General features: G+C 35.9%; 2 protein-coding genes across 2 annotated transcripts in view; one reads left to right on the top strand and one right to left on the bottom strand.

The window, feature by feature from the left end:
- Nucleotides 1-27,091, bottom strand: part of nbeab (neurobeachin b) — a 314,839-nt gene that overhangs the window by 84,487 nt on the left and 203,261 nt on the right. Inside the window, exons 38-39 of the mRNA XM_028465652.1 lie at nucleotides 16,373-16,519; nucleotides 9,513-9,649 (exon numbers count right to left, since the gene is read on the bottom strand). Coding sequence (XP_028321453.1) covers nucleotides 9,513-9,649; nucleotides 16,373-16,519 — 284 coding nt within the window. The remainder of the gene's footprint in view (nucleotides 1-9,512; nucleotides 9,650-16,372; nucleotides 16,520-27,091) is intronic.
- On the top strand, nucleotides 6,703-8,262 carry mab21l1 (mab-21-like 1). The gene has a single exon (XM_028465682.1). It carries the CDS (start codon nucleotides 7,115-7,117, stop codon nucleotides 8,192-8,194), a length of 1,080 nt encoding a protein of 359 aa, XP_028321483.1. The 5' UTR covers nucleotides 6,703-7,114; the 3' UTR covers nucleotides 8,195-8,262.

Below are 27,091 nucleotides of genomic sequence, written 5' to 3' on the forward strand. Positions count from 1 at the left end.
GACAGCTGAGAGGATGTTCTATGAGCATCATGAGGTCAGTAGGTAGATGATTACAGTGCCCACATTTGGATGGTGGACATCCTGACGTTACATTAAGATTGATCACAGTGTTGTTGGACAGACTAATGCTGCGTTCACACCGGATACGTCACGAAATGTCCGTACGTCCAGACTACATACAAAGTCAATGATAGATGTGTCCCAGATGCAAAATCTTTCCTGTGCGACGGTGCGGTCCGATCGTTGACACTCCTGATTTTACGCACATTCGCAAGAGTTGAAAATATTGAACTGCTGCGACTGTTTCGCATGACGAAAGCCAATCAGAGTCTTTGTTGACGATGACGTCAGGCCGTCAACATGGACACTGGTCTGTTCACACATTCACCCATGGTTCCCGATATTCTCTGTGATATCATTTCACTTTACGAGACATTGAATTTTGGCCAGATTTGGATCTTTTCGTGTTTGCTTCAAAATAAACATCCACCATTGTTTTGCAGCAGTTTTCAATCGGTGAAAAACACTAGAAATGTGGTGGGAAGTCAGTTTGGCAGTTTTTGGTGGCAAACAAGACATTTTCAAATACATAAAAAAGTAAAGTTTTTAGACATCTATGAGAAGATATAAGATTGAAAAATGTGGCCATATCCTCTTTGCACATGAAAACCATCTCAGAGTTCCACTCAACTGTAATGACTCCTAACAGAGTAAAATAAATACTTAGTACCTCCACAGCTAGATCTGCCACAGGACACAACATGCTGCACTGTACACCCAAACCTGTATTCTCCTTCTGTTGTGACCCAAACCAGATATTTTCTGGATTATAACTTTGGCAAACAAACCTGAATTGTCTTTATGCTAAATTCATGCAAATACATGCATGTAATTTATCACCAGGGCTGACAAGCGTACCATATTGCAGAAAGGAGGGGTGAAGGGCCAAATGAAGCTGAGACAATCAATTAAGTTTGATAATTTATACTTTTTCTCACCTTTTCTTCCTCAAAATGATCTGTCAAGCCCAAACATTTGGTCACTTGTGTGTGTTCTGTGGTTGGAAGTGACTGAAGGGTCTCTGAGCGCCTCTGGCCATGTGGTGCAGCTTGCTGGCTTATCCAAATGAGCTTGCTCGTACACAGTGGAGTTAGAAATAAATGAATGGATCCAATCCAAAGGGGGTCCGCGATAATGCTCCAGGCCCTAAAATTAACTGGGCCTCCTACAGAGACACCATATTGCCTGGAATAATAAAGTTTCATTAATAAAAAATCCTGATGACAATTTCATTTCGACAAAACCAAAATGAAAGGAAATGTGTCAAAGTGAGCTTGTATCCCATGAGCATTATATTTCTCACAGTATGGGAGCGAGTGATGTCACATCTCTGAAGAGTGCTTGAATTTAATCTGATCCATACAGACACATGTCATCCTATTAGGTCTACTTTGACTAATCTGCACATTAACTCGGGCGATAACTGGGAAATTGCCTTTGTAAGCGATATGACTTTGGCATACTGTTTACCAAACTAAATAACCCCCCAAAATTAAAGAAAAACCCAGAAGTTTAATCTCTTTTTTTGTTCTTGTGAAATAGGATTATTGTAATAATAAAACATCATCCATATTTAAGATGTCAGTCAGGAAATGAACAGCAAAAAGAGAAAAACTAATGTTTTAATCTGTCTTAGAAAATATCTAGTTGTTGTATGTTAAACTACCAGAATGTAGTTTACCATGTCTATTTCCCAAAGAAACACCTTTCAAAAAGGTAACCTGAAAATAAATTAATAACATATTTATAACCACACCCACAGAAAATATGTTTGTCACTAAATAATTCAACCTCATTCTGCATGTTTTTTCCACCCATTATTTACTTAATGCATGGCCCCTAAAAGAAGTCAAGACAAATGTTGAATACCAGTAATGTTAGTGGTTTAACTCATTTAAATGCACTACAATAATGCAATCCTGGTGGCATGATCATTCATACTTTAAAAGCTTGGAAGAAAATAATATTTTCATCAATAATCATAGGTCCAAATGTTAGGACACTCCTATTTATGAAGAAATCGCGATGAAATGTGCAATTCGGATCTTATCCAGATGAAACTCGTGGGGTTAATAGGGGAACCAACCCAATCTAACGTGGTTCAAAGTCAATATGTTGAAAATGTGTTTTTCTATTTTATTTAAATATTTATAAAAGGGCTTAACGGGGATATTTCTTTGATCTGTCACAATCCTATAATCCCTGAATAGCGATTGGTCAAGTACGAACCGAGATATGAATATTTGAAATTTCCCAAATGACGAAAGTCAGAATGTATATCCATCTTTTAAACTGATCCATAATCAGTATCTACAAAATTTTATGGAATTTTCCATTTGGTGTAAGGCAGTGTTTCCCAAACGTTATTGCCCCATGAACCCCATAGCCTTTATTTTTTTATAACCAGTACCCTTAGCTCATGTTACACATGATCTTTTTGTGTCTGCAGGGTCATATAAACTCTTCCCTGTATATCGTCCACCATTAACCATGAATTTAGGTCTTTTTATTTCTTTATTTCTCATGTTTTACTCCTATTAGATCTTAAACCCCACCTTTTGGAGTATTTTAAAGAGTTGTGTCACAAATTATAATTGATGGATGAGGAAAAAAGTCTGTGTCGCTTGAAGTCGCTATGAAATGCGTAAACCGGATCCAATCTGGATGAAACTCTGTGGTGTAATTTAGAAACCAACCCGACATAACAGTCAAATTTCATAAAGTTTGGTCAATTTTGAATTGCGATATGAATTACTGAAATTTCGCCAATGATGAGAAATAGGGGTTTGTTTTTTTTTTTTTTTTTGAAACTGATTTTAGTAACAGAATATTAATCTGGATCCCCTCCAAAATTGAATGGAATCTTCTATGGGAGGGGCATCAAACTAATTTTAGTTCAGGGGCCAAATACAGATAAGATTAATCTCAAGTGGGCCCCAGAGGTGGAGAATTGAACAATGTCAACATTAGTGCTTCTTTGCATTTCCATGTATAAATGACATTAAAGTATCTACGTACAGTATATAAGGTACGACACTATCCAAGCAATAGGTGCAGGTTGTAATTATATTTATTTAATTTGGGGAATTTTTGACAAATAATTTGAGGATTGTAAAAATGTGATTTCTTTCACAATCTGAGCGTAAAAATGACTTCCATCATGTTCTACGAGCATGGGAGAACTGCCAACCCCAGCAAATATTGTACAGTTGTGTATTATTTGGAATGCATGCCAATATTTGTTTGGATATGATACAGTGATTAAAAATAACTCCCAATTTCTGGTTAATTTCAATAAATAATTCGCATGAACAGCCCAGCGACTCTGAAATGGGATAAAGCGGGTCTGAAAATGGATGGAATTCCCATGAAAGGTTCCTATTTTTGGAATATTGCCAAAATTCCTGAGCTTAAGTTCCTGTGGAAATTTGTCCGATATTTTATACCTTTTTGTAACCCCACTGAGATATCTACAGCTAAATTATTTGGTCATTTACACTGTTTTCTCAGCCATTTTTACTTTCCCCTGCGGGCCGATTTGGATGTTTTAAAGTGCCGGATTTGGCCCACGCGCCTGGGGTTTGACACGAGTTCTATGGCATAAGAAACTATCTTCGGTTAAAATTTTGTTAAAAATTGTTAACGTAATCATGCTAAAAGACAAATAAATGCCAGTGAAAATATGGTTTGCTACACATGCCTTTTCAACTCCTATAAAGTACCAGTGAACTAATGCCCATCCCTGTTAACCAGACAATAAGTCGTAGAAGAAAAAGCGGGGGAAGCTGCAGAAGGAAGAAATTAATCTGTTAAAGCATGCTTTGGAAACAAAGAAGCCTTCAAAAAGGGGGGGAGGGGGGGGGTCACATGTTGCTCATGCAAAATTAGGGGAAGCAGAAGTCATTGTATTGATTTACACGATGAGACGTGCATTTCACTGGGTCAGAAATAGATCTGGGCCTGGAATCCCAGCCCCATACATCACATCGGCGGGACCATCAGTAGTCGCTGGATTGTGAATGAAGCAATGCTGTAACGGTGCAGATATGTGCAGGATGATTGGATTGTCTCAGGCTAGACCTGACAACATGCTGGAGTCATGGCATTGGTGAGCAGGTTGAGTTACCGTGAGATCTGTGCAGTGGCCACATGCTTTAGATTAGGAGGTGATAATCTCAACGAAAGTCCCCCCCCTCTTCCATCACGCATAGGGATGGACAAACTGGAGAGGTGCAACTAGATTCTAAGGTATCTGACTGTGCATGGAGCACGATATGGTTTGTCTGGTTCCAATAAAAGGAAAGGTACCTGCTGGGCGAGAGACAGTGGGAGAGGGAGAGAGAGACGACTATCAAAGCCCAACAGGAAGAGACTTTAGTTTCCTCTCAACACATGAAAGCCTGTAATAATCTACTCTATATACTGTATCTATTATATAAACAGAGGTGTAAAGAGTACTGATATATCAAGTGGAAGTACAGTTTGCGATGTGAAATTCTGAGTCACACATAAAATACTCAAGTACAAGCAAAAGGTAGTTCAATTAAATAGTACTCAAATTAAAAATAAATAGTAACTTTTACTTTGTGTACCCCCCCAAATCTTGCACAATTGGAACTAAATTTATTTTCTACAAAGGCATCTGTATAGAATAAAAAGGTTTGTCAAAATGTACAATTATTTCTTTTTAAATAAAATAACACAAAAGCATTCAATTAAAAAAAAAAAAAAAAATGAATTATCATGCATTCAATGCTGTTTTGGTGCGGTGCATTACGATGTGATGCTTTTGATTGTTGTCTGGTCATTCCAATTATTTGTAGTTTCACAATGTCCATTGATCATTTTAAATCAATAATAATAATAATAATAATAATAATAATAATAATAATAATAATAATAATAATAATAATTTACTCATGTAAGACATGTAATTAATTAATTTACTTATTTTAAAATGCACTTAAGTACAAGTAAAATTACTGATTTAGTACCCATAAAATAAACTCAATTACAGTAACGTGAGTACTTTCACCTCTGTACATAAATACATAAACACAAATAAAATAAGATGAATAAACATAAACACTAGGTTTAATTTCCCATAATTGTGTTAATACAGACCACGACTTAATAATGATATAGAAAGAATAATGGTCAAATCTTTGTTTTTCTGCCTGGTAACAGTATATATGGTTACTACTAAACTCATCACTAGGGCAGCAGCTACTGCCTCAGTGACAGGGTGGGATGATAGCACACACACACGAGCAGTGGTTTGGTCCCATAATGTCTGGTCATAAGCAGAACTGACTGACTGAAGCTGTGACGAGTGTAAACGCCCTTCTTTTTTTTTTTTTTTTTTTTTTGGTGCCTTATCTGATCCATGAGGCTTCATCTTTATTTTGAAATCCTCTTCAGTGCGTGTAGCTTCATAGATGGAGGGCCAGGGCAATGATGAGGGCCACAGAGGGTTAAACACATGCAGGATGTCTTGATTTTGAATTGTGGGACTGTTGAAAAGGGGCCAGTGCTAAACAATGGCTTGCTTTATTCAATATTAAAACATTATACACTTTAATTTTACTGTATTTGCTTACTTTAAAAACACATTTTACATTTTTTTTTTATATTAACAGACTTTTTTTAAAGCACGTTTTACTTAAAACTCTATTTAGGAGTATGGTTTGTTTTCGAGTCATTTTTTCTTCAATCTTTTTTGTTTTTGTTTTGTGTTTTACATTAATAACCTCATGTAAAATAGACTGTAATCTCACTGAGGCTTTTAACAAGTCAAATATGGTCATAATTAAGTTATATTCATATTAAATATTGATTTTAATTCATGTTAAATACAAAGGTTGAACACTAAAATAGACCTCTGGCAGATTCACGTTTGTAGATGAAACGTTAGATATTCTTAAAAGTTTACACATTTTAAGATTATTATTAAAGATGTTCTACATGTAAACATATTAAAGTTATAATTCAAATACATATTGAAATTAATAAATTACTGAATTGTGCAACCCACTACGGTAATTAAAAATGTAAAACCCGTTTTGAATTAAAACACACAATTGCAATCGAAGTGTAATAGGTTTTTTTTTTTTTTTTGTAAATTACTTGAAATTAATATGAAAAAAAAAAATAAGAAATACAAGTTTTTTAAAAAGAAGTACAGCACCTTGATGCGTTTTTTTTTTAATATATTTTTTAATCAAATTCAATATAGAAATTGCACCACGGGGTGAATATATTTATTTCTTTAAAGTGAAGAAAAAAGACCTGTGAAGATTAGAATATATTTTGTGTTTTATCAGTTATTTTTCAACATAGATAATAAATCAATCAAATTAGGTAGACTATATGTTTAAAAATAAATAAGAAAATGGAGAGAAAAAATAAAACATTTAAAAAATATTAAATCTATTTCTTCTGGTGTGTTCGAATGTCTAATCGCTCTGTAGGCTTTTATAGTTTTCTGTCCTGTTACACCCGCGGGGACGCGTTTGTTTTCGATAAGCGCGGTGACGCTTTGCGCACCGATTGGACATTCCTTTCTCTACCCCTCCCTTATAATAAAGTGTGTGTGTGTGTGTTTCAGTTTATGTGCGTGTGTGTATGTGTGTGTCCCCTGTTGTAAAAACGCAGCAACACTGTGCGTCAGGAGCGCACACTCCACTTTGTGCAATTACTGGGGACTCCAAACCCGACCCGGCACCGGGATCTGAGCACAGAGGAAAATAAACGAAAAGAAAAGACGTGAAGAAGAAGAAATGGACTTTTAATCCCGACATTCTGCATTTCTTGTATGTTTCCAGGACTTTGCTTTTGAGTGCTTCACGGATAAATGCGTAATGATATGCATTTGACGCATGTGCTTTGAGCACAATTTTTGAATCTTTTTTGGGGGTCTTTTCGATAAGACTTTTTTTTTTTCTTTTTAATTAGTGTCCGTTCTTCTCTAAAATTGGCTCCCGTACAAACAGCCGCGTTGGATCCCTCGGCTTACTGCGAGACTCCGGTGTACAACCCGGATCTCTGCCCGAACATGATAGCCGCCCAGGCCAAGTTGGTGTATCACCTCAACAAATACTACAACGAGAAATGCCATTCCCGAAAGGCTGCCATCTCCAAGACCATCCGGGAGGTGTGTAAGGTGGTGTCGGATGTCCTGAAGGAGGTGGAGGTGCAGGAGCCCCGCTTCATCAGCTCCCTCAGTGAGATGGATAACCGCTTCGAAGGGCTTGAGGTGATTTCTCCCACCGAGTTTGAAGTGGTCCTCTACCTCAATCAGATGGGGGTGTTTAACTTTGTGGACGACGGTTCTCTGCCGGGATGCGCCGTCCTCAAGCTGAGCGACGGCCGCAAACGAAGCATGTCCCTGTGGGTCGAGTTCATCACCGCCTCTGGGTACCTCTCCGCGCGCAAGATCCGCTCCCGGTTCCAGACTCTGGTGGCGCAGGCGGTGGACAAATGCAGCTACAGGGACGTGGTGAAAATGGTCGCGGACACGAGTGAGGTAAAGCTGCGCATCAGAGATAGATACGTGGTGCAGATCACGCCCGCGTTCAAATGCACCGGCATCTGGCCCCGGAGCGCTGCGCACTGGCCCCTGCCTCACATCCCCTGGCCCGGGCCGAACCGTGTGGCTGAAGTGAAAGCTGAGGGCTTCAACTTGTTATCCAAAGAGTGTTACTCCCTAAACGGGAAGCAGAGCTCCGCGGAGAGCGACGCATGGGTGCTGCAGTTCGCCGAGGCCGAGAACCGGCTCCTCCTGGGCGGGTGCAGGAAGAAGTGCCTCTCGGTGCTGAAGGCGCTCCGGGACCGACACCTGGAGCTGCCCGGACAGCCGCTCAACAACTACCACATGAAGACTTTAGTTTCCTACGAGTGCGAGAAGCACCCCAGGGAGTCGGACTGGGACGAGAACTGCCTGGGAGACCGACTCAACGGGATTCTATTGCAGCTCATTTCGTGTCTGCAGTGCAGAAGGTGTCCGCATTATTTTCTGCCCAATTTAGACATGTTCCAAGGAAAGCCCCACTCTGCCCTAGAGAATGCTGCCAAACAGACTTGGCGACTGGCAAGAGAAATACTGACCAACCCCAAAAGCTTGGAGAAACTCTGAGGTAACACAAAATGAAGGTTTGCAATGTATTAACGAGGCCTGACGCATCAAAACGGACCAAAAAAAAATTACAAATTAGTTGCTTGCAAGTTGCAAGAAAAGAAAAGAAAAAGAAAAAGTGACTTTCCTCCTCCTCTGTTGTGATTTTTACAACAATTTCATAACACTCAATCTTGTCACAATCCACTTTAAAATTCAGATTATTGGCAACAATTTATCTAATAATTAGATTTCTAATTTGAATTTTTTTTTAAAATAAAATAAAACAATCCCAGTGACACATTTTGGGATACAAACACATGTACATTTTATACTGTAAATACATTCATAGATTGTGATTCAAGTGGTCTGAAATTGTGAATGTTGTTCTGTGACACGTAAATAGGATCCACCTGTTTTTTTTTGTTTTTTTTAATTATTTTTTAAATATCTGCTATAGAAACGTCATTAATTTATACTGGCATCCGTGGTAGTCTGATTTACCTGTTTCCAATGGACATTTCTCATACGTTTACATTTTTGATGGTAACATTCCACCAGTTTACTTGAAAAAAAAAAAAAAAAAGAAGATGAAGAAGAAGAAGAAAAAAAAGAAATACATTATTTAAAGTATTCAGTTTTTTTTTAGTTGTTTCTTCACTACCGTGTTTTTTATTTTTGGTATAAGATTAAAAATAAATAACATATATATATAGTATATATATACATTTTAATTGGAAAGAAAATGCACTTGGAATACACTGGATTATGACATCTGTGATCTTGATTTTTTTCAATTTTTTTTTTATCTGTCTGACCTAATTTAAAGAGTAAATTAAACAAACTGTTTTGTAATTGTGTCTCAAAATCGTTTTATTATTAAGTGTGTATCTGACAGTGATGTAAGCTATATGCTATAATAATTAGAATAAAAATAATCCTGACATTTAAGTGTTGGGGGGTGGGGGGCTCTTATTTTGACGCTGAGAAGTATATTATGAGGATAACAACAGGGATTATCCTAAAATGGGAATTATCCTTAAATCTGCAAGGAAGGTGAATATGGAGAAGCAAATATTGGTGAAAGATATATAACTATTTAATTACAAAAGCAGGTCTTGTAAAAATCAATCAATTTAAAAATGGACAAAAAAAGAAATAAAGGTAAAACACAAATAAATAACAAAAAACGACAGAAATTTCACCAATTGAAAAAAACAATGATTTAAATAAATACATTTCGAACATCAAAGCGCAATGGAGGCAGTTCCTCAAATCCTCATTATTTACCCTTGCGTATGATCCTTTTAAAAATGCTAAAATGTTAAATGTTACTTACCTTTGGGTCCACCTTTTTGAAGGCAGGGTCCTCCTCGTCCACCTCGAAGTAGATTTCAGTGGTGGAGATGGAGAGCGTGCCCCGGGTCACCAGCACGGGGACGACGAGCTGCGCCGGGCTGCTTAGAACCACCGGGCCTGCACAGAGCCGCAAAGTCTGGGTCAGCAACACGGATCCACCGTGAATAGAACCTCAAATAACGCGACCATTTGCTTGTTTTTACAGAAAGCATTATGGCAACCATAATTAGTCTCAAAAAGACGCTTTAATGTGCATGTTTTATTATTATAAACACGGTTTTACTTGAGCTAATTACGCACAGGTCAGCTGCGTGTGCATCGTGCGTCGCGCTTGATTAAAGTCGTTACAACCGTTTTTCCCAACATTTAAAAAAAAAAAATAATATATAATTTTCGAATATAATGTAACTTTTTTTAATTTGTAAGCATATATATTTTTGATTATTATTATTATTATTTTTAAATATTTAAATGTAAAAATGCATCTGCACGTGTCGGCTATTAAAATGACTTAATATTTTTAGGATCTCATTATAAGGGTATGATAATATTTGTGTTTTAAGATGCTTAAATGTTTTGTTCAAATGTTCCTGCTCAGCTGATGGTGATCGGTGCCCTCCCTTCCCCTCCCCCTCCCCCACATGCATGTTCTGAGATCAGCATCGCATCGCCCTCCACTGCTCCACCAAAGATCGTTGATATTTATCGATCTCTTAAACTCCAAAGAGCCACTTTAATGTCTCATCAATCTTAATCTTCGTTCCTCGGCCAATTATGGCCGATAGGGTTACCGGGAACACGACTGGATTTGGGTCTGAACTCCCCAGAGCGCCCCCCCCCCCCTCCCCCTCCTCCTGTAGCAGGCTGCACACATGCACACTTCAGTCGGATCCCTTTACGGTGATCCTATCAACCCATCCTAAACATGCTACATACTGGGAACCAGAAAACTTTATTAAAATACGCTGTGAGAGACAAAAAAGGCCCAATATTCACATTTTGTGCCATTTCCCCCCAAACATATTCAAAACAAAAGAAACACATCGTTATTGATCAAACTCAAATTTTCACCTAGAAAATAAAAAAAAAACTACACTTTAGGTCAGGGTTTTTCAACCTTGGTGCCGTGACCCCATTTGGGGTTTCCTGGAATTTAAATGGGGTCCCCTGAAATGTCTAGTTACACAGTGGTTCCCAACCTTTTTCTGGTCGTGACTCTGCATTTTTATATCACAAGTTTCTGGAAAACATTTATTTTTCTAGATTTACTTTTTGATCATGTTTGTTATAAAGTGTTAGGAATTTTATGTCAACTTGGTTTATATATGAGAAAGTTTATTATCGAATACATACAGACGGTATATTGTGTGTGTGATATATGGTAAATTTGAAAAAGAACAATACTAAAAAATCTTAATTTGAATCAGTATTTTTAATTTTATGTTTCTTTAACAATAATAATTATTTTTTTTTACCAATTACTAGACATTTCAGGTGACCACAATATCAATCCAGGTGACCCCACATGGCGTCACGATCCCAAGGTTGAAAAACACTAATCGAGTAGTCATTGATTTAAAAAAAAATAATATTAATACTGATTAAAATAATTCTCATTATTAAATTCCTATTATTATTATTATATTTTTTCAATTAAAACAACTGTATTTTATACTTTCACTTTCTAACATGTAAATCTTGTTCAAATATAGGAGATGGTAACATTTGCCATCAATTTTGTATTTGTAACAATGTTAACAAACATGATCAAAAACTAATTCTATCTTTGGAGTCGTCATAAAATTGTGACATCAAAATGTGGTCACAATCCAAAAAAAAAAAAGCTTGTGAACCACTGCTTTAGGTCTCGAATATTGAATTTCAGCCTTCAAGGGCTGCACAAAGAGGAAGACAAAAGCTAATAGGACAAGGACACAGCTTCCACTGCTCATGTGCAGCAAGAGGATTATAATATAATCCCCTCAGGGATCGTCATTATAAAGCTATATATGGTATTACAATGTTTACAGTGGGGCTAATGGAATTAATGAGAAGTTACCCGAGATGAGTTATAATTAATAAAGGATAAAGGGATGTTTATATGAATGTGCACATGGGTGGAATGACTGGTCACTTTAACGCCATGTTTTTCAACCTTTGGGTCGTGACCCAAGTGGGGTCACCTGAAATTAAAATGGGGTCGCCTGAAATGTGTTAAAATGACTGATTAAAAACATATATTGCATTTTTTTGTAATTACTATTCCCTTTTCAAAAACAAAAACAACACTTTCACTTTCTCAAATATAAATCTAGTTCAAATAAAATACAGTACAAATAAAATAAAGAGAAAAAGAATAAAATAGTATAAACATCTAATCTTCTAATCTGGCACATCTTGTCACTTTTTGTGCAATAATCCTGCAGCTACTCTGTATTTGTTACACAGTATAACAAACATGATCAAAGATTATAATTCTAGAAATAAGATCTTTGGGGTCGCCAGAATTTTGTGATATAAATATAGGGCTGTAAGTAATCCAAAAAAAGGTTGGAAACCACTGCTTTAATGAAATGCCAAAAAGTCACATGTTGTTGTGTTGGTTGGGACAAATGCTGGAAAATTAGGAATGTATTAACACTTCTGATTTAAAGAGAACATTTGGTATTTTGGCTCAATGTGTTTCCTGTTTTAGAAGCAATGAATACAGACTTACATGTTTATATTAGGAGAGGATTAGTATATTTAAATACAGTTTGGGAGAAAAAAAACAGACATCTCTTGCCTCCCTTTAATTTCTGCCATTACACGGTCAAAATAATGTCCTGGTTTTCCTCTTTCATAAACATGTACCCATTCCAGAAACCGGCGCACTAAACCTAAAATGGATCCACAAAGGCTAAATTAAGACCAAACAAAATGGTTGTGGCTGCTAAACCACACTTTGAGGTCAGAGCAGTGTGATTTTTAATGCCAGTCTTCAACAATTTCTCCTCCTCTTTCCTTTTTCACCTGTAATTCTGTTTCTACGAAACGTACATAGAAAAAGGGAAGCCGTTTTCTTGTGATTGTGGGGGTGTAATACTACTAATCGTAGGTTCAGTAACCACAATGAGTGCAGGCGCCGCCCCTTTGGCAGCAGCAGTAGCAGCAGTAACGGCGGCGTAGGCGTAGGCAGGGGCTGACCCATGCAGCGGCTGCCATGGAGGATCTACTCCCAGATCTGTCGTTAAAGCTGTTCATGCCTGAGATTAAAGATGCAGGACAAACACAGGCTGTGTACTCATGAAAACATTACCCAATAGTTACAGTTACAGTGTGAAAAATACACCAGATAGTGAAAAATATCAACTCAAATTATAAAAAGGAAAAAAAAAAAAAAAAACACACTCCCATTATCCTTGGGGTCAATTTGACCCCTTCAATGTTTATCATTCAAAAAACAATACCAGTAGTTGCTTCATATTTTGTGATATCTCCTAATTTTATGGGTACAATTGATTAAGCATAAAAATATCACAATTATAATTCTTCAATGTGCTGAACACATTGCAAACATTGGTGTTCCTCTAGGGTCAATTTGACCCGATTCAATGTTTATCATTCAAAAAATAAGTTGACTTTTTTTTTTTTTTACTTCATATTTCATGACTTTTCATAATTTGATGGGTACATATGATTAAGCATAACATTATCATGATGATATTTTTTCAATGTGCTGAACACATGTGGCACGCATTGGTCTTCCTCTGGGGGTCAATTTGACCCCAAGCTGTTTTAGCTGTGTAAAACTTGTCTGTCTGTGCGTGTGTGACCTTACATCCCCACACCTGCAGGTGCAGAGTTGATCATTTTAAGTTGATACATGAAATGGGGGTGGGGGGAGAGACAATAACCTCATTCTGGAACAGCTCTTTCACAGTGAAAGTGACTTTTAAGTTGATAAATGACATAGGGGTGAGGGGGGAGAGAGAGAATATTCTCATTCTGGAACAGCTCTTTCACAGTCAAAGTGACGTAGAGGAAGATGTGTATAAGGACTTAATAGTGAAGGAGATTTAAAAAAAAAAAAAAAAAATCATCATTATGGTTCATTCTATGGGAGTCATGAATGTCCACACCAAATTAGAAAAGACTAACTCTAAAACTCAACGTTTGACCCGATGGTGGTGCTGCAGGAAAGGTCACATCATCACCCCAATCAATAGGGTTCATATTCTTGTGGTAATTAATGTTAGTACATTTGAGAAGGTTTAGATGAAAACTATTCAAGATAAATTAATTCAAATTTAAACAGTTGGTGGTGTGCTGGAGAACAGGTCAAGGTTTCATTATCAAGGGGTTATTAATTATGTATTCGACAAAGAAACAAAGTGCCCGACACAAAAACTTGGTCAACAATTTTCTGAAAATCATTTTCTGGAGGCAAATATCCCTGGGGTCAGATTGACCCCCAGGGTAAAATGTTTGAGGATAATAGAGTTAAAATATGTGTCCACTTGTGAAATTTCACACGCGATCAGAAGTTAATAATAATAAGCGTCTTTGAGAGGAAACCATGATGAGCTCCTGCTTTGCTCCAGTTCTCTTACTGGTGCAGAGTTCATCTGACAGACACGCAGTGTTTGGCTGCTGCTGCTGGCTCTGCAACAACAGGGAGGGGTTAGTCTCCTCCTCTGTGATTCATTCCAGGGACCTTTTAGAGGGGATTTCGCTGTTCTGCATTGTCTGTGTTCAAGACCGAGATTGGTGTACAGGGCTCCCTGCTTTTCTTTGTGGATTCAACAGACAATAACACACATCTTTATCCAGTTTTATCACATGTGAATCCATACACTGGCTTTCTGTTTCTGTTTCTGCAGCTGGTCCACAGAAAGCCTAAAAAAACAATAAAGATCAACCATAGTATGAAGACAAACTGCTTAATATTCATCAGTTTGAGCTATAATTTAACTACTATATCAGATTTTTTAACTCTTTCTGTGCATCAATTCTCTGCATTTCCTTTCTTGGACCACATTTGGAAGCAGTTGCACAAAAAATAACTCAAAATTTGACACAGATTAAGCTTTCTAAAACCTTTACTTGTGTCCATCAGCCTATTAAATGAATTATTCTTTAAAAAAAAAAAGGTGTCAGCCTGTTTTAACAATTATATTCATTTTAATTTTCAGTGTTCATAATATAATGGCTTATTGGTGTTTTAGCAGCTTGTTGCCCTCATGGTTAACAATTTGTAAAGACGAATATATAAAATTATCCTTTGTGATGTTTACAAAAAACATATTTCTGAGCATTGATCACATTTTAAAAAAAGCAATATTTAAAAATACTTGAATAAATTGAAATATACAACTATTTTTAATAGTGAGGTAGCCTTTTGTCAAATGTAAAATCACATATAAGGAATAATATTTGATGACAGCACATTATTATATTGGAGAAACTAAACATTTAATTTCTACAAAGCTTTATCTTTCATGTTATTTGACAAAAAAACAGCTTACAGATATAGCATTATTATTATTATTACGATGTATATTGTATGGAAAATAAACAAAGACATTTAGGACACTGCATCAATTGTTTGTATTGGTGCAAGTGATGGTTTTTACTTTAATGAAATGTTCCCAAGCTGGAAAACAAGCAATAGCAGCAGCTTGAGAAGCAAACTGAGGATTACTGGAGTGTTTGCCTCACACAGACTGTGAAAAACAGTTTTTACTGTAACAAATGAATCATATTTGGCTTACCAAAGTGCGTTGGCACAGAATTGAAATGAATAGTGTCCAACAAAAGAAAAATTAAAGTGTCTTATAAAAGCCGTAGAACTTTGACAGCTTAAACACACAAAAACTACAAGCTCAGTGTTGGGAAATTGTTGTAAAATGACTGCCCTATTCATTCTATTTTTTTTTTTTTTTTTTAATAGAAACCTGAAACTGAAAAAAAAACAAGTAGTGTTTAAGGATTAAAAAAAAAAAAAAAGTACAGTATAGCAGCTTTACCAGCATGCTTTGCAGTGTTGTGCATTCAAACTGGATAGTCGCAAAAATGGAAGATTATTGCTTAAATATTTTTGTTCTGATAGCCTGGTATCACGTGTCACCATGAGAAACAATAGGAAGAACATTTGTATTCTAGAGCAGTGGTTCGCAAACATGAGTACGTGTACCCTTAGGGGTACAGGAGCCCATTGCAGGGGGTACTCGGAAAGATTTAACAATTAATTTAAAAATAATCGGGAATGTTCCTAGTTCCTTTTTAGGCTATTTATTGGACAAATGTACCACAAATTAACAGTACTGTTGCTAAATAAAATACTATATTTTCTTGTAATTTATTAAAATAGGATTATTTTATGCAGTAGAGGCCATTTTAGCACAAAAGGAGACAATTATTAGCTACATTTTACTATTAAAGTTATCACATAAACGTAGTTTAACTAAATTCTTGAAATAATACTCATTGTTTTGCATTTGTAGATTAAGCCTTAAGGAACCAATGTTTGGACGCATTTAGGGGTTTAGGAGAGCTCGCTGAGAGTACTTATGATATGAAGAGGGGGTACAAATGATTTGACAAAAATGAAAAGGTAGTACACGGGACAAAAACGATTGGGAACCACTGTTCTAGAGCAATGCGGAGTAAACATGTTAACACCATTATCTAGTGCACATGTTTTTTTTTCTAGAGGAAATAGCCTTGTCGGAACTTAGAATTCTACACCTTGCACTTTTTTATTCAACAACAATCCAGACAGATGACGGACACGTATTCATGCTGTAGAGGACATGTTGACTCCGGGGGGTTAATAGAAGAGCAGGTGCGCTGACGTACCTCCCAAGTTGTCCATCTCCTTCTCCTGCAGCAGACTGACAGCATCCTCCTCTCCCTCCAGGATCAGCTCCGTCTCAGGGGTCTGACTAGCCACGGTTGGACTGTGGAAGACCAGCTTAGACTTGACCACCTCATCTTCATCTGAGCCTGAAAAGACAAAACAAGTGGAGGAAAACAACATGAATTGTATTTTTATTAGGCTTAGAGTTATTAATGAGGATTAAATACCCTGAAGTGTTAGAAGAATAATCGTTTTTTACAGATTTCATTTGTGGACATTCAATGTTGGATGTGAGAGATATTGACCCGATACAACTTTTTCATTTCCGATCCGATACCAATAATGCATCCATGGGTATTGTCCGATAGCAATATCAAGCCGATACAATATCAGCCAGAATCATACATACTTGTATTACTTATTTTGTAGTGTGGAATGTTAGAAAAGTTTGATCAAGTGATATTACTCAGAAAACAATAGTGAGCAACAGTAGGTAAGAGAAAAACTGACCTATTTATTATCAACCAATGAATTACATACATTTTAAACTTAAACATAAGAAAGCTCTCCAATTGAATAAAATGAACAAAAGATCAATAAATGAGAAGACCCTGAAAAATAACCTTAATAAATCAAAATACAATAATATATATTATATTGGAGATTATAAATGCAGGCCAATGTAATCTGACTCGTTTTTTTCTTTTCTTTTGCTGATACTGAACTGATATCTGATCTTAAAATCAGACAAATATTAAAAAAAATAATGGATATTAATGTTTGCTTTGATGCTTTCCTTATGAAAGAACTCGTCAGGATACATCAAAGCAATCAGTGGATGCCTCTAAGGAAGACTGACAGTTGGCAAAGTAAATTTCAAAGTAAATTTCCTGAAAAAAATTGTCTGAATAAATGAAACTTTAACATATTATTATTTGAAAGTCTTGCTTTTTGAAAGCAAGGATATCAAAAGCTATTTCTTTGCATCCTATAATAAGCTTCAGCAAGAACGGGACAATCTATGTAAATTACACTAAATAAAAGATGAAAACTCGTCTAAACCATCACTAGTGGATGAAATTGTTGATATATTTATCAATACATGGTCAATATTTAAGTGCATAAACATGGTTATCATTTGCTGAAGTCAAACTGAAGCATTATTGAGGAAAAGAAAGGACATTTATGAACCAAATGGCTTACATTGTCACAGTTGATTAACTTAATATTTTTTTTTTACACATAAACAATGTTGCAAAAAAAGGTTTGAATAGTCTCTTGTGCGAAAAGGCCATACTGATGATTAAGGTCAGATGAGAATGTCCAGACTGTATTGGGACGATAGAAAGGCAAACATGACTCAAATAACCACAACTTACAACCACTGAATGTTGGACCGCGTTAGAGCTTGAAGCAGAATGACTACACAGGGCAGCAACCTTCAGTCCCACCACATGTAGGTTCATACATCTACTCATGGATTCTCCCAGCAGGATTACAGACCAGACAAACATATTTAACTAACTATCAATCTAGAAGAACCCATTGACATCATGCTGGAACAAGATATTCACATAACGGATGCAAAGCTAACAAATCTGAAACAACTGCATGATGCTGTCCTTTCAAAAGCAACACAACCTCTTTAAGATAGTTTCTAGGATCTTGATGAAAATCATTGCAATGAAGGATTAAAGGAGGACGACAAAAGGTGGTCCAACTGGGCACAAGAACATGGGCTGTGTTTGAAATGGCATACTACTAATACTAAGACTGACGTCAAAATGAGTATGTAGTGCGTTCACTTTAGATAGTATGGAAAGGTTAAGTATGGATGCATACTATATTGAGACATTTTTTAAGTGTGAACAGTGGAGTGGGCACACTAGTCATACTCAACCGCCCCATGATGCATTGCAAGCGGAATGTAAAATGGTCCTCCGACCAGCTTCAAGCTAAAAGTCAAACATTCCCTTTTCAAAACAAAAGCATCTCTTCTCTCTTCCCTTAGTTTTTTAACACTTTCGTAAATACGGCTCTTGTTTTGAAGTGTTTTTGTCAGTAGCACAATGGAGGGCCTCATAAAATCGCCGAAATGGCATGAAATGTGTTTCAACGAGTTTTATGGATCAAATGACCACATGTTGATATTCTACTTGGTCACTTTCTCGCTTAAAATGTTTTCAGAACTTTCAAAAGTGGAGAATCAACAGAGATATTTAGCCTCAGTGTGATTCAGGTTTTTGTCATTGTTGGTTTGCAATGCATCTTGGGAAACTTGGAAGTATTCTTCAGTGGGAACGGTCATCATCCTAAACAAACTGTACCTATATAGCAGCGATTTTCAACTGGTGGGTCAAGACCCAAAAGTGGGTCACGGACCTGTACTGGGTGGGGTGCGGACAGCTGGTCTAAAATAAATAATGCCGTTCATTTTTAAATAAATTTTGCTTTTGACAGGGATGCTGTGAAATGCATGTTGCACAGGAAAATATATAGATTTATGTTTTAAAATAGATGATGTAGGTGTGTTTTCAACAGTTATTTTTGAAAATGATTCAATGACCGTTGCAAAATGTGGGTCCCAGGGTCAGAACAGTTGAGAACCCCAGGTATATAGTATAGCTAGTATATACGATATACTAATATTGAGTTTATAGTGCATAGTACAGAGTGTGACATTTCAAACACAGACATGCACATAGAAAAGTGGCTTGTGAGTGTACAGTTAATGGAGAAAACCACATTTTCTTTTCTGATAAAAATAAGGATTATGACTAATATTCCAAATAAAGTGCAAACAAACTTAAAGAGGAATTAAAAACCCAATCACACGCAGAATAAAAGTGTAATGAGATGCATTGTGATGCAGTGGCAGCAGCATATAAAGGTATGTCAGCTTGTTCACTGAATACACGTGGCATGGTTTAAACATCAGAGGTGCTTCAGCTTTTATATCCAGACAAGGTCAACAATGAAACACCATTTGCATCTTGAAAGACCAACAGCTGAGTCGGGGAATAAATGTTGAGCTCACAGTAGATTAGAGATATCATTTTCTGCTTTTGGAGCCTTGACAAGAAAGAGACAGAACAGACAGGACAATTAGGAGCCTGCGTACACACGGGCTTTATCATATGGCGATAGCAAAGATGTGTTCAAGCATTTCTGTAAAACAAAGAGGGCTCACAGCTTAAATCAGACCTCCGCTAACACTAACCTGAACTTCTGGATAAATGTACGTGTATAAAAGGAAGAAGGTGTAATAATAAAAATGGAGGGATAAGTCTCCTTCCCTCCCCCCTCCCTGAGGAACATGCACCTTGTCTTGAAGGGGTCATATTTGACTGTTGTCAACACTGCTACTGAGAGGGAAAAAAAAGACTGCTTCCTGCTCTGTCTCATATCTGGAGTGCTTTCATGGGACAGAGTCAAGAAGTCAGAGCATTTAGTAAAATGACTTCTGTGTAGTGTTTGAGTCGGCGGTCAGAAATCAAAGCGAAATTAGTGAAACTTAAAACGGCAAGTCCATAAATAAGCCAATCTTTACGTTCATGTAAATGAAAAAAAAAAATCAAGCGCACATGCTGACGACCAGATAGGCAAGTCTGGACAGGGTTTAGTAGTCTGAATAAACCATGTTGACATGTACACGCAAACAACCAACGTGAACTGGATTAGATGTGAGACGTTAGGGGTTAGATAAGAGGAGAAAAATTACAACTTTCACAAAATGTGAAAAGGAAAAGGAGCTATAGGGATTGAAAGAGGGGGAAAATAATGTTCTAACATAAAAAGTAAGTCTTTCATGAGTGATGGATCTCTAATTTAGAGGTAGAAAGTTCAAAAATGGCCACTGTGATTCACTATTTGTCAGTGTTGAAAGACTGGCTATATGCAGCGATGACAGATGGAGACTTCATGAGGCGTTTCTTGTGATTGTACTTATTACTGCTCAGCGCTAACGGGAGAAAAAAAGGGAATATTTAAGAAACTGATAGACTGAGTTAATATATGCATCATTAGATTGATGCATTAAGACACCACAAAAAAATAGACCCCTCCAGGCGACTAAATTACATTCAAAATCAATATAAATGACGCAACATTAGGCGGCTTCAAGTGACGCTGTGTCGTGACATCATATCGGCAATGAGTTTCTTCCAACGTCATTTCCCCGGTTGTCAAGTCACTGGAGAAAGACTCATCATGGCTGTATGCGGCTACGCCATCTTGTGCAACACCTGTGCTCCTTTATACTGGGACCGCAATAAAGTGTCTCATGGCGTTGCTGGATTCTGTACAAGTACAGTGCCGTAGTCGTGGTTGGATCAGCCATGGAAACGGGCTTTGAAATTGGCGGGGCAGATGAAGTGATGAAGCTAGGAAAAAGTGCGACTATGTTCAAGCGACTCATCAAGGGCGATTTGAGCAACTATACAGTATATGCTGAAGTCGCGTTCGGTGTGAATGACCATATTTAAACGACAGAGAAATATTCACTATACTAAATTTATAAACTTAAATAATATACAATTTTATTATAGTATTTGGTGCAAAATGTTGTAGGTCAAAGGGAGCACTTGGTTTCAGAAATAAGAAAAAGGGGCACAAAAAAGTTTGAGAACCACTGGTTTAAACAAACATATCCTCTTACACGTTGCTGAACTGGCTTCATAACTAAGACTTATTCCTTACAAGTTATTGAAAGGAAGAATAGAATATATAATCACATGTATTAGACCCTTCAAAGGCATTTATATTCAAAGTCTGCAGCTTCCAAGTGTCACAACAGTTTTTATTCATGCTTGCTTTCAAGTCCTCCAGGAGCAGAAGAATCTCCAGTCTCCCGGGTCCTCTTGTTCAATCACTGAGTTGAGAAGATTGCAATAATTACACCCAGTGAAAGGGAATCCCAGAGTCCTCATGACCTCTTCACAGGCTGATGAAGACCTGCCGGTTTTTCACCCACAGACTAAAGATCCCTGGATGCTTGTTGCTTGTTTGTTTGGCAAGGAAGCTTGGTTCTAAGTTTCTACGTAAGTATCAACCAAATTCTAGCTGGGAAAGCAGTTTCATGGAAAGGAATACACACACACACGTACACACGGAGACACACCATGGGATACCAATCTATGACAGAGCTAATGCCAAAACACTTAACACCAATACAATTGTTTAAAATAGATCCAAGAAAACCCATATGGGGGATTTTGCGGGAGTCAAAAGTTTTCATTACAGTTTTCCCAAATTCATTCAAAAAAATAAAATTCTTAATATAATGTACATAATATACAAATATTTAAAGTGCCATAAAACACAGTGACTGTACAAAGTATACAGTGTATCAATTCATTTGTTTTTCTTTTAAAAATACTAGTATGTTTTCAGTAAAATGGTCCCGAACTTTTGAGACTTTAGGTTGGTTCTTTTTTTGTTGCGCAATTCTTCTCCACAATGTAAATGGTGAAGCGACACTGCACCCAGCAGTACATGTTATGGAACTGCAGCAAAAATGAAGCAGAAAGCAGCCGCGGTCCTGATTTTATCATGAATCTACAACATTAAACAATGCAACGCAAATTTTTTTAGTCAACATTATCAATTATGTGACTAATCATTTTTGCATTATTGTATATGTTGCACACATTGTGGTTGACGGTTCTATATATTTAATTCTATTTTTTCTTTTGCCCCACCTGGAAAGACTCTCAATCTACGCCTATAACTAAATCCTAAAAGTATCTGTTAATGTTTTCTAGTTAATGTGACAAGTTCCACCTTAGACCTAATACTAAGGTACAGCTATACGTATATATCTCCCCTAAAATAATAAAGAAAGCTACTGTAAAACAGGATGTATTTAATGTTTTATGTCCTCCTGTTAGATTTTTGCTATCTGGTAGCTTGGCGTGATTCTTTGATATCAAAAGCTAGACTCAGATCGATGTCAACGATATGATTTTATTCAGTAAATCCAACTGCTATATAACATGAGTGCTTGAGAATAGTTAAATACATCACATCACAGAGTAGACGATCTGTTCTAGATCATACCCGTCGTACAGTTTGTGGGATTGCATTACCTCGGGGCCGATGCGATTCCCCCTTTCTGTTCTTTTGCTTGTATTAACTCTGCACTGAAAGATGAAATGTCGGAGGTGGGATGACAGCTTTATGCTTCCTGCGTTGCAAACCATCCGCGTGTGTGTTGTGTGTGTGTGCAAAAGTAAACATTAGAACTTTGATGTAGAGCAGTTTATACAGTGCAGATGCTTCCTCTTTGCTCGTCTTTATCCGGTTATTCTAGGATGTGCAGCGCGTTATCAAAAAAACACTCATCAACACATATTGACCAGAGGTGTAAAGAGTACTGATATGTCCTACTCAAGTAAAAGTACTGGTACTTGATTGAAATTGTACTCAACTACAAGTACAAGGAAGTCATACATAAAATCATAAACTGTAAAAAGAATGGATTTGACAAGCTCTCCGGTGGAGTGAAGCTTTTGTTTTTAGAGCTCCCCCTGCAGACTGGCTGCAATATAGGTCATAAACCCCGCCTCCTCAATGTTAACGGAAGGGATGTGGGTCAAACTGTAAAGTTAAAATACTCGTCACAATTTTCTTCCAAACCTAAACTCTGCTGTGATCATTAGTTATTATCACCCTACACTGTGATCAGTGAAGTTTGTCTGTGAAGTTTGTTTTAAATAAGTTATTTGAGGTTGAAAAACAGGATTTTACGTCATATATGACAATGATTGATGTTGCATAACTCTCTTTGTGAATAGCAGTTACATCGTGAAGGAAAGCCGAAATGCCATATTTGAGTTGAAGCATCCTACAACTCAAATATGATCCTCTATGTATACACCTCCATGATCTAAACAAGACGGTGGTAAAATTTTCCAGCAGGAAAGATACTTATGTTTGTGCCGTAGCTGGGCTTGCGTAAGTCATCGGGGCAGTACGCTAAATGGGTGGCGAGTGTTACCAAGGCTCCTCCCACCAAACCCTACTGTGCAGACTGGCTTCAAATGACGTCAAATTTGCAAGATGGAAGCGCCCCTAAGCACCGTATTTTGGCTTCAAGAACGTTGAGTGGTAACAACTACAGTGCACGCCCACTGCATGAAATACTCGGGTACAAGTAAAAAGTAGTTCAATTAAATAGTAAAAGTTATTAGTTACTTTCACCCCATGTTTATTTTTGGACATTAATCTTGCCACGGTTCCCATGCATACAGTAAACATCTCATCATATAAACTTAAAGGAAGAGACAAAATCCTGAACTTATGTAATTTATTTTCCACAAAGGCATCTGTATAAAATAAAAAAATGGTCAAAATGTACAAATCCTTTTTAAATTGATTAACACCAATGAATTCAAGTGGTAGAGTGGGTCATTCAAATACCGAAGGGTTGGGAGTTTGTGTGCATCATGTGAATGCAGTGCGTGAGTGAGTGTTGGTGTTATTATTATTATTATTATTATTATTATTATTATTATTATTATTAACTCTAAAACTGAGAAAATAATCAGCATTTCTTGCGCTGTGCATTGCGTTTAATCTTAAAAAGGAAGAGACCAAATCTCGCACAATTTCAACTTAATTTGTTTTCCACAAAGGCATCTGTATAAAATAAAAGGTTTGTCAAAATGTACAATTACTTTTTACATTCAATAGCACTGATTTATTAAATTCAAAATAAATAAATAAAAAAAATCAGTCTCTAAGTATAGCTACATTTATGAAGTCTAAAATTGAGAAAATACCCAGCATTCAATGCTGTTTTGGCGACATGCATTACGTTTAATCTGGTTGGTCGGCTACGATGTGATGCATTTGATTGTTGTCTGGTTATTTCATTTCTTGCAGTTTCACAATGTCCGTTGATCATTTTAAAACAAAAGATAATAATTTACTCAGTCACGGTTGGGGTGTAGAAATGTAACAAATTACTTCTTTTAAAACATACTTAAGCAGAAGTAAAACTGCTGATTTAGAAATATCCTCAAAAAAGTACAAGTACCCATAAAAGCAACTTAATTACAGTAATGTGAGAATCTTGACATTAAAATCAGTCCAACTCTGACTGTTCTGTATAATTATGTAAATAATACATTTGAATGAGTGCATTTGTGTGTTTTATCAAACACCCTGATGTCATTTGTCACACTTAAAATTCTTTTGACGATAAAGGCGGATAAGGTTAATATCACATCATGAAGCGGCCTCTGCTGCAGTTAAAAAGCTATAAAGATCTCCGCCTGGAGCAATCAGCTCTGAGAGAGGCTGTTCACGTGAAATGAGACAGCAAGGACACCCAGAGGTAAAACAGCCCCGTTAAACATTTGGATCAATATTAACCTGACTTCCATTTCATGCTTGCCCAATCCCAATCACCTCACGATATACTCTGATACAGGGCTGAGGCTGGCTGTAACAGGGCATGTTATTAAAGGTGGAGGGCAGAGCAGATCAGGGCAGAGAGTGAATGTGCTGGCTAAGCTGTTCCTGCTGCTAATGGACAACCAGGGAGAGTTTAGGACAGTTTAACCTTCCATCACTAACGTAAACCACTGTACACCACTGTACACAAGAGGTGCCAAAATAATTATAAAGGTCACACTAAGGCACCTGGCACTTATTAAATGTAAGTTCACAGCATAACAATAGAGCTGAAAGTGGAAAGTTAATAAATCATTTAAACACTGACATATGGATATTTCTTATAGAAAATAAAAAAAATTATATTTAAAGAATAGCTAAGAAAAATACATTTATTTATTTATTATCATAAATAAATGTCTAAATAAATACAATGTATCTATTTATAATTTATTTTAAGTATGTAGTTAAGAAAGATATTTTTTTAATTAATACATATATTTATTTACTATGATAAATACTGAAATAACTATGAAAATAAAGACATTTACTTATTTATAAACATGTTATTTATGTACATATTTAGTTATTAATGTGTTTATGAATAAATGTATGTATATAAAGAATAGTTAAGAAATATTTTTTGTATTAATACATGTGTTTATTTACTATTATAAATACTGAAATAAATTTGAAAAGAAGTGCATTTACTTGTTTAAAAAATATTATTTATGTACGTACTTGTTCATGAATACATGTATGCATATAGAAAATAGCTAAGAAATATATATATTTTTTATGAATACATTTATTTATTCACGATTATAAATAATGAAATAAATTGGAAAATAAATACATTTACTCAAATTTAAATATGTTATTAATGTATGTACTTATTTATATAAACAAATTATGTATTTATATAAGTATGTATTTATTTATATATGTATATATTTATGTACTGTATGCACTTATTTATGAATAAATGTATTTATAAAAAGAATAGCGAAGAATTTTTTTGTTAATAACTTAATTTATTTACTGTTATAAATAATGAAATAAATGTGAAAATAAATAAATTTACTCAAATTCATGTACAGTATGTATTTATTTATATAAACAAAATTATTTATGTATTTACTTATTTATGTGTATCTATTTATGTATGTACTTATTTATGAATAGATGTATGTATATAAAGAATAGCTAAGAAAGATAATTTGTTATTAATACATTTATTTATTTACTATTATAATTACTGAAATAAATTTGAAAATAAATACATTTACTTGTTTATACATGTGCTATCTATGCATGTACTTATTCATAAACAAATGCATGTGTTTATTTATGAATAAATGTATTCATTAAAAAAAACTATTCATTTATAAATCATTTTATTGACATATTCATATATTTTTTGTCAAACCATTTTGTGTATTGTTGTAATTGCAAGATACTCAGATACGTTTTGAAATGTTTACACAAACAATTTCTACACTTTTAACAGAACTTCCCAAAAACCACGTCCGACTAAACCACGTGAAGCTCAATGAATAAAACAAAAAAAAGAATTTCCTGCAATCTCTTTTTTCTTCTTCTTCTCCTTCTGTATCTTTAAAATGCAGCTGGAAACGTTCTGCATGTGCAGCTCGCCTCTCATGGGGAGCAGAGGGGCCATCGAGGGCCCATCGAGCAGCAAGGCATGCATTTAACATGACAAGATTATTTATTACTCTGTTCATTAAGACCAACATGTACCAGCAGGGCTTCATAAAGTCTTCAGTCAGTGACACCAAAGTATAAATATCAAATATCAGAGAGAAAATGTAAAATAGTGCAGTAAAAAAAGAGGTAAATTCTCACTGCACCATGGGAAACATGACAGGACAAAATATAGTATAAGTTTTAGTTTCACAGTCCAGTTGAATACTGCAACGGTTAGCCCAAACAACCACACAAAAATATATATTTCAGTGTACAACCTCATTTATGTTTTATGTGACAGAACATTAGTCCATAACACATTTGACAAAATGATGAATCCAATTTAATTTGATCAAAACTAATAAAAAAAATAAATAATTCAACCTTAAACTTGGAAATTGATTAAATTAGTAAATTAAGATGTATATTATATAAACAAAAATATAAGTATATTGCAAATGGAAATTAAAGAGTGTACACATATCACGCAATTGAAGTAAATATAAAGAAAACATCTTTACATTATATGACAATTTTGAAAGTGTGCAATATGTTTTTTGTGTGTGTATTTAATCAAAAACATATAAAAATGAGACAAAATTAATTTATTAACA

The sequence above is a fragment of the Gouania willdenowi genome, chromosome 13 (assembly GCF_900634775.1).
Source record: "Gouania willdenowi chromosome 13, fGouWil2.1, whole genome shotgun sequence".
Classification (NCBI taxonomy): Eukaryota; Metazoa; Chordata; class Actinopteri; order Blenniiformes; family Gobiesocidae; genus Gouania; species Gouania willdenowi.

What these genes read in the sequence shown, in the direction of transcription:
- mab21l1 (XM_028465682.1), top strand. Translation starts at nt 7,115, where the DNA reads ATGATAGCCGCCCAGGCCAAGTTGGTGTATCACCTCAACAAATACTAC.